This window comes from Nelumbo nucifera, chromosome 1 (assembly GCF_055504915.1).
Source record: "Nelumbo nucifera cultivar China Antique chromosome 1, China Antique-T2T, whole genome shotgun sequence".
Taxonomy (NCBI): domain Eukaryota; kingdom Viridiplantae; phylum Streptophyta; class Magnoliopsida; order Proteales; family Nelumbonaceae; genus Nelumbo; species Nelumbo nucifera.
Genome location: NC_142649.1, coordinates 32,660,091 through 32,673,650, shown reverse-complemented (window position 1 = coordinate 32,673,650; position 13,560 = coordinate 32,660,091). Strand labels below are relative to the sequence as shown.

The following is a 13,560-nucleotide window of genomic DNA, read 5'->3' as shown; positions in this document are numbered from 1 at the left end:
GAGGGGATGATAGAAATTGAGTTCATTCCTTATATTCTTCATGCAGGCATAGTACTCTTCTAGTGTTTTGTTTCCTTGTCGCAAATCAATGTACTCTTGATAAAGTTTATATACTCTTGTTGTATTATCTTGTCCGGAATACAACTTCTTAGCATGTTCCCATATATCCTTAGCTGTATCAAGGAACATGAAGTTGGCACTGATTTTGGGTTCCATACTGTTCCATAGCCAAGCATGATTTGAGCATCTTCTTGTTCCTAGTCATCAAACCTTGGGGAGTCAGCCGATGGTTTCTCATCTTTTATGTGCTTCACTTTCCTCTTTGCTTTGAGAAAAACTTCCACAGATTTAGCCCATGGAACATAGTTCTCCCCATTCAGTTTAATTGAGGTCATCTGTACACCTAGGTAGTCAGAGGAAACCACCACACTAGGTTTTTGATCATTATACCCATCTCCTATTGCTGCCATTGAACTCTTTCACCGTTGCCTCAAACCTGAATTCTCAGCAACAAGCTGATTGTTGTTATCCAAAAAATTGATATTCCAGCACCTATAGCAACTCCTAAACACAACAGTGGGTACATATGCCTTGCTCTTATTCACACTACTGCTGATTTCACAACACCACTGACCACATAGGCATCAATTTAACACTCACTAATCACATGTAAGCCCTCTTACATCCACTCAATAGGGATTGTGCAACATAAGCACCACAACATAGTTAAACCGGTTACACCCAGTTCAGACTAGTTTAACAGTTTTAAGAGGGCACTACACACAACAAAAAAAACTCGGCTAGGTCACAGCATTACACCTTACACCACTCGGCCACTCACAGCAGCCCTAACACCACTCAACAACTCACAGCAGCCCCTACACCATTCGGCTACTGCACACACAGCCCTTTCTAGGGCAACCATGAACCTAGTTCTCTAGGTTCTGATCGATACTAGTAGCTTCTTGTAGGGTTTCTACCCAGAAATATCAGTAACACAAGAAGAAGAAATAACCGTCCTTCCTTTGAGAATATCAACCAACCATTCACTTCTGAAGTCACTTTTCTTGATGAAGAAGGTTATGCGCAGCAGAGAGAGACGACCTGTGATGTTTCAGACCTAGGGCGAACCAGTTCTCTCCATAGACTGACTAGAAACGAAGGAGGAGAGTCACAAACACTGCTGAGGTGATTTACCAACTGAAGTAGGTCAGGAGCATGGCTCTGATACCATGTTTCGAATGCTGCTACAGTAGTCCGAACCAGGAAGAGAAGGAAGGAGAAGAGGAAGAAGAAGAGAAGAAGAAGAAAGAAAATAAGGGTCTGTCGAACTCTGTTGGATTACCCCTACAGTCGACCCCCTTAATCTTCATTAGATTCTAATGATCTTTACAAAGACAAAAATGCCCTTACTTAAGTGTGGGGCAGAGTGACTCTAATAACACTACCACATAAGCAAGCTACTTAACAAGCATAAGAAGACTAAACTACCCCTATTCGGCACACTTTAACAAGTCCTAACACCTAAGCACAAAGGATTTTTTTGCTAGATCCTTCTATCTATCATGCTTGTATTTCATTTAATGTTGTTTTCTTAAACATGTTTCATTTTTTGCTGGAGTTGCTAGATTGCCTACACCACCTGTTTCTCTTTTACAGAGCTTTGATTCATAGGATGTTATTCTTCCATCCATTTTGAAGGACCTTTTTGTCTTCTCTCACAAATGGCTCTGTGCTCCAATCCCTGTGCCTATGACCCCCTTTTCTCCCAATTCAGACCATCCTCCCACCGTTGCACCTATAAGGCATATCCATCCTTCATATGTCTCTTCTTTAGATCCTATTTCTGCTCCTATTCTTCTTTGTCATTCCATTCACATTTCTAGGCCTCTTCATTGCTATGGTTTTCTTTCAAACCATAGCTCCTTGTTTGTTGTTTTATCTTTTATAAATATTCTTGGCTCATTCCAGGAAGCCTTTAGCAATCCACGCTGGAAAGAGACTATGGATGTAGAATATCACGCTTTACATGAGAATGACACTAGGAATTTGGTGCTTGCACCCTTAGATACTTTTATTATTAGGAGTTGTTGGGTTCATTACTATCAAAATGAAGTCTAATGGATTCCTAGATCGATTACAAGGCTTATCTTGTAACATAGGGATTCACACAGGAGTATGGTATTGACAATGAAGAGACATTTTCCCCAATTACCAAAATCACTATAGTTTGTGTCCTCTTGGTCTTGTTTGTTATACACTCTTGTTCTATTTGTCAAATGGATGTGAAGATTGTCTTTCTCCATGGAAAAATAAAGCAGATAGTTTATATGAAACCTCTTCTTGGATACTATAGTGATCATTATCTTATTTGCTAGCTGAAGAAGTCATTATATAGGCAAAAACCAGCCTCCCGGACCTGGTTTGAAAGGTTTTGAGATGTTATTGTTGCTACTAGGTACAATCAAAGCTCTTTTAATCATTCTCTTTTTTCCAAAGGAGACCTCAGGGTATTATGACCCTCCTATTGTACGTTGATGATATGTTATTGACTGGGATTATGAAGAAGGAATTCGAGAATTGAAGTTTTTACTCAATAGTTCTTTCCACATGGACATGGGTTCTCTCACTTATTTCTTAGGATTTGAAGTCCGACTCTGTGAATGGGGATACTTTATTTGTCAACATAAATATGCTTTTGACTTTGTTAAATTGGCCAAGTATTACTGATGACAAGCATGTTGATACCCCCTAGAGATGATTGCTAAATTTTCTAAGTTAAATGGTTCTTTGCTTCCAAATGCCACCTTATGTCGAAAACTTGTGGGGTCTCTCATCCACCTCACTATGACTTGTCTTGATATCTCTCATGTTGTTCAGGTGGTCAGTCAATTTATCTCTTCCCCTTGTCACCCTCATATGATTGCTATTCATTGTATTATTCATTATGTTCATAGCACATTATCTCAAGGACTATTCTTCTCTTCCTCCTCTCTTATTCAATCGAGGGCCTATGATGATGCATAGACTGGACAACCTGCCTCGACTCCTTGTGTTCTACTACGGGGTGGTGTATCTTTATGAGTGATTTCCTGAATTCTTAGAAGTGCAAGAAATAACAGTCTCCAAATCAACTATTGAGGCAGAGTATAGGGCAATGTCATCTGTTTGCAGTTAGATTGTCTGGTTACAATCTCTCTTTGTAGATCTTAGTGTTCAACTGTTCATCTTCCTAATACTCTTTTTATGGTGATAATACCAGTGCTATCAAGATTGCTTCTACTCCTATTTTCATGAGAGGACAAAACACATTGAGGTGGATTGTCACTTCATTATAGACCTATTTCTTGCTAGTTCTATCAACTATCACTCTTCCGCATGGCCTCTAACATGCAAATTTCTGACATTTTCACCAAGGGCATGACAAGATTATAACGTCTCTTTCTTGTGGGCAAACTGATGTTTATGACAATGCATCAGTTTGAGGGGAAGTGTGGAGAGTTTATGTCTTGATATACTTTATTACTATAGTCCTTGTTGTACACTATTGTTTTATTTGTTGCTTCTTTTATGTCACCCCTGTATGGTCATTCTTGTAATTTTACATATCTTTAATATATAAAGGAGACTCTTTGGGGTGGAGGTTGATTCAATCTTGTCACCCCTAAATCTGTTCTAAGCTCATTCTCTATTTCGGTTAAGAGGGTTAACAATTATAACACTTCATGACAAGCCATAGGTAAAGTTAACAATAGTTCTAGCCCAATTTCAATTAATTCTCATCCAAAGGAAAAATACAAAAGTTGTAATTTAATTAGGACTCCTCACCAAGCCTTCTAATATAGCCATGATCTTCCTATACTCATCCTAGTTTTATCCAAGGAAGTGTATAGGAATCTTGATCTGAGATTCCTCTACTAGAGTCATGGTCCAAGTAGTGATTTGAAAGTACCAGGCACAAAGTGAGGTGTGTGCCTATACAAAGCAAGCCACAAATTTTTGATAAAAATATAAAAAATACAAAATGCAAACTTGATTTTTAAAAGAAACTAAATGTTTTAAAAAGCCTATCAGCTTAAATTAAAATGCATAAATATAACATATAAAGCATATTCTAAGTGAAAATATAGGATTAAAAGCTAACATATGTGGATTGTACGAATGTGCTTCAAGCACTCAAGTAACATTTAAGCATGTGAAATTTCTAATATGTTCATTTATCTCCTATCTATATTAATTCAAGTAGCTAGTGTGATGTTATACATCTTGCATTCTTAACCCTCAGAGATTGGCCCTCTACCTCTGTAAAGGTCTCCTGAGGCAAGCCCAAACAATTCCATGTGAGTGTTTGGGGCAGCATCTCCAACCTAAATTTTCGGCCCATATAAAAGGTTTGGTTTTGCAAAAGGATGGTTCTGTCAAAGCAAGTTGGGCGAGCCAAAGCGGAGCAGAACCCCACTACAGAAGAAACTTTGCTTGGTTCACAACGATGAAGGTGTTGGGGAGATTTATTTGGGGGGTCCAAGGGTGGGGTTCCCAGCTGAGATGCTATGCAAAATTGATCCACCTTCAGATATGTGTTGCTTCTTTAATGGAAACATTGCTACTTGAGATCCTATTTGCAAGAACTAAGGCTTTAGGTATTTGAAAATCTTTTGTTTTTGCTTTGTTTTTAAAAGTTAATATTATCATTACTAGTTTGTGAAATCTGAGGGAGAAATTGACCTGCAAAAGGAGAGGAAAAGAGATACAGAAGATAAGAGAGCAACGAATTGAAAGTTGAGGAAAAATCCAATGAGCGTGGCAGCTGCCCACTCATATTATTTTATTTGGGTGACATAATAAAGATGAAAAGTACTAAACTACTCCTATGTCAACAAGTGAACTGTGAACATATTATAATACTCCCATTCATGTTGAATCATAGATGTCAGCCATTTCCAACTTGTTACATAACCCATTATGACGCAGAGTATTCACACCCTTAGTAAGTACATCAGATAGTTGATCTTTAAAAATGTCAGCCATTTCCAACTTGCATCACCTGACTAGAAGAATTTTTTCTCTACATAGAATTGCATAAAAATCGTATGATGAATGTACTGAATAACATTTTACTCTGGATCAAAGCGGATAAATCTGTGTGTATTGAGAGTAGTCATCAATAAAGCTAATAAAATACTGATAACCCCCTTTAGTTTCAATGGAAGCAAGGCTTCAAACATCAAAATGAACAATTTTAAAAGGAGAAGAAACTCTTATTATTTTGTGAAAAAGTGATTCTACAATGCTTACTCAATTGACAAGTTTGACACTAAAGAGATGACATAATGACTAACTTAAACAACCTACAAACAAAACCTTTAAGGACTCAAACGACAAATGGCCAAGACAATGAATGACAAAACATAAATATCATCTTTATCACAAGGATTCATTGATTGATTGACAAACCCAACTGACTTTGGTGCCTTTGGACCATCTCCACTCTCCAGTATATAAAAGACCATCAACCATGTGCCCTTTACCAATCATCCTCCCGGAGATCAAATCTTGAAAAACACACGAATGAGGATAGAAAGTTACTAAACAATTCAAAGATTTTGGAATGCTGGTAATGGATAGGAGGTTAATAGGCAATTTAGAGACATGAAGAAAAGGTGACAAGTTTATCCCCATGGGAAGGGACAGATCCATGACCAACTATGGTGGAGGAGCCATCAACTAACCTCACTGCCTCTCCCAAATAACTAATAATAAGAGGAAAACAAGTTGGGCTTACCAATCATATGATTTTAGGCCCCTTGAGTCAATAATCTAGGGAGTCTTAGTGGAAAGAGATGACACATGGAAAGCAACCTGGTTACCTAATGTAGATACAAGTAGTTGGATAGAATGATAGTGGACTTCTCTAAATAGTGCAAAACCCTACCATACTGCTCAAGATGATCTTTGATAGCAGAAAAATCCCTAATGATAGAAAGAAGCTCCTCTTGAGATACAAAACCAACTGAGTGCTCATGAGAAATAGCTAGAGTAATAGAACCGGACTCAAAACTCCTGAGAAATGGCATTGGCAGAATTGTTTTTGTTTTATCGGCTTATTTTGGAATTGGAGCTTGGGTTTCCCAATCAGAACCCAACATGTCTCCTTGGCATCTCTAGCTCTATGATGATGTGCACACCGCAATTTATTTTTATGAACTACATCATTCCTCATATGAAGGGTGGAGGCCAAGAAGGAAAACAAACACTTGGCTTATTAACAAGAGCCTTGTAGGCTTTAGCATCTTCATCACTCTCCCAATCAGTTCGTTGATAATAATCTGATTAGAGGAAGAGTGTAGTAGTAGGAATTAACATGGAAGAAGAGAAAGTCCTTAGAAGTGCTGAAATTTTGGGTTGTGAGGTTAGGAGCTGGCTTGTAGTCTACCTAGGAGTGCCACTAAGAGAAAACCCAAGATCGGATGTTTTTTGGAAGCTGGTGATGGAGAGGTTTTGGCCTTATGGAAAAGAAATTACATATCTTTGGGAGACAGAATAACTTTGATCAAAGCAACATTGGCGAATTTTCCTATTTATTTCCTATCTACCTTTTGTATTCTGACTAGGATTGTAAAGCAGTTAGAGAAATACATGAGGGATTTCCTATGGGAACCGGGAGAAGGAAAGAAGGATCACCTTCTTAAATGGAAACAAGTTATCAAACCTAAGGAGAAAGGGGGACTAGGGATAGAGAATATTGTTCTTAGGAATACTGCACTACTAGACAAATGGTTGTGGAGATTCCCCTTTGAAAGAGATAGGCTTTGGAACAAGGTAATTGAGAGCATTCATGGGTTGGAAACTGTTGAGTTTGGGCCGATTTTAAGTTATTGGGTCCAGCTTTGCTTTTATTTTTATTTAAGGTATTCAGTTAGGAAGTTATTGGTCCTTAGGCCCATTAGTTTATGTTAAGTTTAAGTTGTGACTGTTCATCTACTTAAAGTAGCCGACCTACTAAGGGTTTCATTGTACTTTTCATTCTTTTTAAAAAGTATATAAATCAAAGAGGGTTGGTGGCCAAATCTATTCAATTTTGGCGACATCCCACTCTCTTCTCTTCTTCTCTTCTTTCTCCTGTTGAAACTCTTCATCTTCTTCTTTTCTTCACAAAGATCACACTAAAACAACTTTCAGCAACTTCTACTTGGTATCAAAGCAGGCCGAAGGTTTCTTGAGCTGCTCCATCGTGCAGCCCTAGATCAACCGACTGCATGGTGATGTGAGAGGCTGATCAAAGACCTTTGGTAAGCCCAGCTTTTGGATTTTTTGGTGGATCTATTTTGCCCTGTAGCTGGTCTAGGGTTTCCCATTAAATTCAGGAAGAACTGGAGAAAAGGGGAAAGTCTTGTTTTTGTAGGACTCTTCAATTTTGACCTAGGAAGTGGCGCCCTAGTTTTTTAGGGTTTCTTGGAGTTTTCTGAAGGGGGCGGTTCAAGTCCCACCTGTTTTGGAGGGCCTTTGGAGGGAGCGACTACTTCTCTCTCTTCTCCAGCACCCACGGAAAAGGAATTTGTTGTGGGAGGAGCATCTAGGGTACCAGAAGGGTGTCTGTGGTGCCTGAAGGAAATTATTTCATATTTATTCATCTTAAAGTGATTTTCTAACCCTCTTTTGGGCATAATGGAGGGTCACGAAGTTGAAAACAAACTGGAGAGTGAAATGGGACAAGGGGGAGGAGGTATCGGAGACCTTTTCAGGGCTAGGACCATCACTACAGTTAAGTTAGATGGTGCAAACTATTTAGAATGGTCACAATCAGCAAAGGTAGCCATTGGTGCTCGTGGGAAGTTGGGGTATATCATTGGTGAGGAAGTGAAACCCAAGACTAACAATTCTCTGTGGGTATAGGAAAATTATATGGTAATGACTTGGTTGTGCAATTCTATGCTGCCCCATATAAGTAAAGCTTTTTGTGGGCAAATACAACTAAGGAAATTTGGGATGGGGTTGCAGAAACCTATTCACAGAGTGAAAATGTTGCTAGGGCCTACTAGTTGAGAAACCATAATATATATATATATATATATCTATATAAATATATTTTGCAAAACAAATTTCAACGATTGAAATCAACTACCGTCAGTTTATGTTTCCATCAGAGAGAGTGCATCCCCGATCATTCACTTTGTCCGACAAAGGGGTTGATCCTATCACTTTGATCATCCACTCAGATGAATTCTTGAATTGTCCCAACATACCCAGGTTTTGACCCCCTCTAAGGATCTCATTGATTGGCATATCAAAGACAGACCAATCCGACACCTAGTGTAGTATCATAATCGAGTCTAGGGGTCAAGTGTAACATTCCAGTTTTGCCCATCTATCTCCAAGGTCCAGGGCAATACTGGAATTCTGGTTCGGTTCAGGGTTTCAAGAAAACCCACACTGCATGTACCTCAGGTCTCACCCTGGCAGTTGAGACAAGCCACCCCAACCAACTTGGCGGCACATCAGTGTCAACCTTGGCAGGATAAATCTCCCCAGATCTATCCAATGGCTGTGAAGATTCTAAACTAACACGAGTCTCATATGTGTCCAGTTTAAGGGTATTACACAGAAACACACCACAATAACATGAATCAAATATGTACTTTATTCATTTACATTAAATGTCATAATGTACATCATTCTGGTTGGAGCTAAGGGCATACACTAACACAGTTATCTATCCAATTTCAGCTTCAGCCATTAAGGAGCCCATAACCTCCTTAAAACTTATTCACTATGACAAAACAATTAGTTTTTTAGTTCAGCATCTTCAGCTGTTATCAAATTGCCCGAGTATGATGACATATTAATTGTGTCATAAAGGGAAAAAGTCTAATTCATTTAAGAATAAATGTACATAGAACTAGTTTAATTAGGCACATGGAAACCTCATTCCCAACAAGGAATATTGGGCTTAAGACTAGCAAAAATACCTAACACCAAAGCATAACTTGCATGCTCATGAAGGAGAGACTAGGGGTTTAAGACTAGCAAAAAATATTCCTCATTGTCCACATCTTGAGGCTGCTAAAAGAATACTTCAGTTCCAGTCATGGCTTATTTCTATATTTTGATGCTTCCATCTAATTTTTTCTCATTCCTATCTAAGTTTTGTCAGATTACCTTGCGATGATAATATGATGCAGGCAAATCCTCCACAGTTGCATTCAAACTTGCTATATATACAACGCTATAGGCGTCAGTCTAGATTAGTCTCAGAAGCAGCATATTTCTTCACCAACATGCTTTCTGCAGAGTCTTTCATCTACAACATTGATGCAAAGTCCCTTTCAATGGATGAAACTGAGTTTGAAGAGAACATGAAATTTGCCCAGACACTTTTGTCAGGCCTGTCAACTGATTTAGGTGTGCCTGATCAGAGTAATCAGGATCTTGAGCATGTCCAGAGAAAAGAACCTGTGGATCCTAAATTACAGCCATTGGATTCTAAGAAAGAAAGATATAATGCTCCCCCTGCAATACAACGTCATCTTCCACATCAATCCTCTGAAATCAAGTCTGCCAACAAGGAGGATCTGCATGCAAAGGATCAGTCTTCAATGACCAAGAGGCCATCCATCCCTGATTTGGAGAAGGAAGGAGCTACTGAGCTTTTGAAGGAGGATCATCTAAGCAGATTATTCCAAGAATACCGGTACTTGTACGCACAAGTAGGTGATCTGACAATCAATGATGTAGAAGACCTGCTAAATAGTTACAAGCAACTTGTCTTCAAGTATGTTTCTCTTCGTAAAGGGTTGGATGGTACTACACCTATGCCTATTCCTCGAAGTCAACTACAAACCCAAATCAATGCCGAAAAGGAATCTGAAGAGAAAATAGAAACAGTGATGAGTAATGACAAGCACGAAGATACTGGTAGAACAGATGATATTATAGATCAAAGTACACTTGTAGAACAGATGATATTATAGATCAAGGTACACCTGTAGAACAGAAAGTTCTGAATCCAAGCTGCAGTTTAAAGAAACAGTTAAATCTCAGGAAGAGGAAAAGAATGAGATTTCCCAATGATAACTGTGTTATTTAAGTGACATGTACTGAGTTTCATGGCTGTGGTTGCTCAGAGCTAATTTTATTCTTTTTCTATGCTATTGATAAATTATATAGTTTTATCCTTGTATCTTGATTTTCAATTTTCTAATTTTCCAGTACTCTTCGAAAAAGTAAGAGAGGAACTGTGGTCTGTTTCGACTTCATGTACCATAAAACCCTAGTTTTCACTTGAAAACATTCATTTGGTTCGTCTAAGAATGAAAATCATTGTCTTTGGAAGATGAGATGGGTTTCTGGAAGAATCAGTGGGATACTTTGTAGGAAAGATTAAGGAGTTTTAGGAGAATGTATTTGTCTGGGTAAAAAACTGAATGATGCATTGAGTCTTCAAGATCTGCCGAGTTTTTTCTCTCTCCCTTGGTAATTATATTAATAAATGCATTTTTCTTGTTTACGTTAACTACCATTTGAATAATTAAGAAATGAAAATCAAGGATCCCAAACGTTTTTTTTTCTTGTGGTTGTGTAGCTCAATGTTTTAAAAACCGACTCAGAACCGGAACTGTTCTGGCCATCGGTTTCCGGGTTGATGATTTGACTGTTCGGTTTGAACTGATGATGGTTCAATCACCCAGTTCTGATGGAAATTTTAAAAAATTAAAAAAATAATAATTAAAATAAAAAACAACCAAAAACCATTGAACGGGTTGATGATTTGACCGCTCAGGTCAATGGACGTTGACCAATTCAATGATTTTTGGCCAAGGGTCAGGTTTGGGGTGAAATAGAACTATTTGTCGAAATGGTTCCTAGGCCTAACAGTCCAACCATCTGGGTCAATGGTGGTTCGAAAACATTGGTGTAGCTCACTAACATGTTTTACTTTATCAAACGTGGAATGAAAAGGGTATAAAGACCTGATCAAGGATATGTGTGATGGTGTAACAACTAATGTTGGAATGCCTATGGGAGAGGCATCAAATTTTACGGCTATGATGGTTTTTCATTGAGGTTTAATGCCTAATCATCATTAAGGGATCTTATAAACAATTAAATGAAAAATTAAATTTGTGGACAAATACATTAGAAATAAGAGGTTTTAAGTAGAACTAGAACAAAATATATACTATGTAAATTTAATAATAATAGGATTATAGGAATGCAAATCAATGTACACTTAGGTTTGGAGATCAAGCAACTATCCAACACACAATTTTTTTGTATGGAATAGTGTGGCAGAAATGTATATACTGAAATGGATGAGTGGAAGAACGATAAAGGGTGAGATTAAAAATGAAGTCACCAGAAAATAGATGGTAAAAAAGTGAAAGTAGATTATGATGGTTTGGTCACATGCATAGAAAACCACTGTGGCACCCATGGCCATAAGAGGAAGAAATTTTCTACAAGTTGAAGCCTTGAAGGGTTTAGAACAACTAAAGGCAGACTAGAAAATACATGGGATAAAATAGTAAAAAATGATTTAAGCACTTATAATTTAAAAATGCATATGACAAAAACAGAACGAAATGACAAAACAAGATTTATATAACTGACCCCATATAATGGGGATAAGGCTTAACTGATAGTGATGACCCATGTAGAATAAAGATTTAGAAGACATTTGTTGGGAGTCAAGTTAATTCTCGTCGGTTATAACTAGCCTTTTCTTAGTCCTTAACTTGCTGTTCAACCTCCTCTTTTCATTGTTCAGATTCAAATTACAAACATGAATTGTAGGCTAAACCATCTCCGATGACCAAAAGAGCGGTTGATTCTCTGGGATGGAGCTTTTAGATACATTATGGTGATGTTGTAGAACATTAATGATTTTTGGAAGCAAAAATTAGTGATGGGTCATGAGAGGACAAAGAGAAACCGTGCATACCTACTTCAAATGTGAAATCGAAGTGACAAAAGGAGAGGGGTGGTTCATGACAAACAAGACGTTGACAACACCTATGGGCTGAAAGCATGACAATTACGGGACGTATGGTATAGGTGAATATATATTGAGGTAAAATAACTAACTCATGCAGTCAAGATGGAATATTAGTAACTTGCATGAGAAAATGAGAAAATACAACTTCAGACCAAGTAATCAAGAACAAAAGTTGGAGATATTATAAATTGTAGATTCTTTTCTTCCAAGGATTCCACAATTAACATAATATTACAAGATAAGGTTCAAACTGCCCATACTCTTCTTGTGTTGATTCTCAGATATTGACTGATTTGAAGGGGCTATACTCCCTGCTCATTAAGCTTTGAACATCTACATTTCACGTATTAGTCACCAAGTTTTATTAAAATATCAGTAAGAAAAAACAGAAAAAGAAACTACTGAAATTCTTGCTTCTTTTTAACTTTTAAAACAACTGAAATCACCCGATTCCTGTTTAGAACATAGGTGATGTTTGGTACCATTGCCAATTTTTTCAAGAAATAGGCATTACATCAAAGACACATCAATGGTTTAAAATTGGCTAATGAATCTAAAAAGAAATCAACAAATTGCTTAGAAATTGATTATGAAAATCGGGCCTAAAAGAGGAATAATCTTCATTTTTTATTGGAAGGCTGATCTGTTTTTTTTTTTTTTCTTTTTAGATGACATTAGCATCCGACCTGAATAAGGGAGATAGTTCCTATAAAAAAAATCACTACTGATAATCGCTATCAAACAAATTCATTACCAATTTCTCAAAAATGAGCTTACATGGCAGCAATGATACTAAATAAATAATTTCTCTGATTTCTGAGAAATATCATCGCAGAAATTGTCAATGGTACCAAACACCTTCATAGTGATCACCCTAGTAATCAATACATACAACCAGATCTTTAACCTACAAAAACACTAACCACACCTATCCACAGGAAATTATAACCACACATTTGGAACATTTCCCCTACCAATTATAACATACAAATATGGAAAATATTTCCACTGTACGGATATAGTGTCTTGAGGGTAGATGCAAGTAGCCTTCACTTGGGGTAGCAGATCCAAACAAGTATACATATGTACTGATATGTATCAATACTTTGAACTTTGCTTGGAAATAGATTAATAAGTTTCTAGGTTCTATCATTTAAGTCTAATTCTATAATAGGGTGGAAATCAGAAACCAAGGATTTAATTTTAAGTCTGATCTCTTTGCATGCCAAATTTGGGCACAGCGTGATAAAAGGCTTGCGGTCAACCAATGGTTGTTTCATCACTGTCCACACTCCTAACCAAAAGGTCAACCGTCGAAACAGTGGAGGTAAAACAATGAGTGACTGCAATTACAGAAATGTAAGTAAGTTTGAGTTTGGTTTGAGTCAAAAGCTTGTAAGTTCGAGTTCGGTTCAGTACAAGCTTAATTTGAGAAAAATGTTTTATAAAAATAAAAAATATATATATAAAATATTTTTTATTGATATTTAAAAAATTAAGAATTATGATATATATTATTTTCTATAATTTTATATTTTATTATTATTATTATTATTATTATGTATCTA

At 37.2% G+C, this 13,560-nt stretch overlaps 1 protein-coding gene across 2 annotated transcripts in view; it reads left to right on the top strand.

Moving 5' to 3' along the window:
- LOC104612065 (vacuolar protein sorting-associated protein 9A) overlaps positions 1-10,331 on the top strand; it is a 76,962-nt gene extending 66,631 nt beyond the window's left edge. For both annotated transcript variants that reach the window (XM_088896324.1, XM_088896325.1), the window contains exon 6: positions 9,180-10,331. In XM_088896324.1, the coding sequence (XP_088752450.1) occupies positions 9,180-9,968 (789 nt within the window). In that variant the 3' untranslated portion in view covers positions 9,969-10,331. The remainder of the gene's footprint in view (positions 1-9,179) is intronic.
- The last annotated feature ends 3,229 nt before the right edge of the window (positions 10,332-13,560 follow it).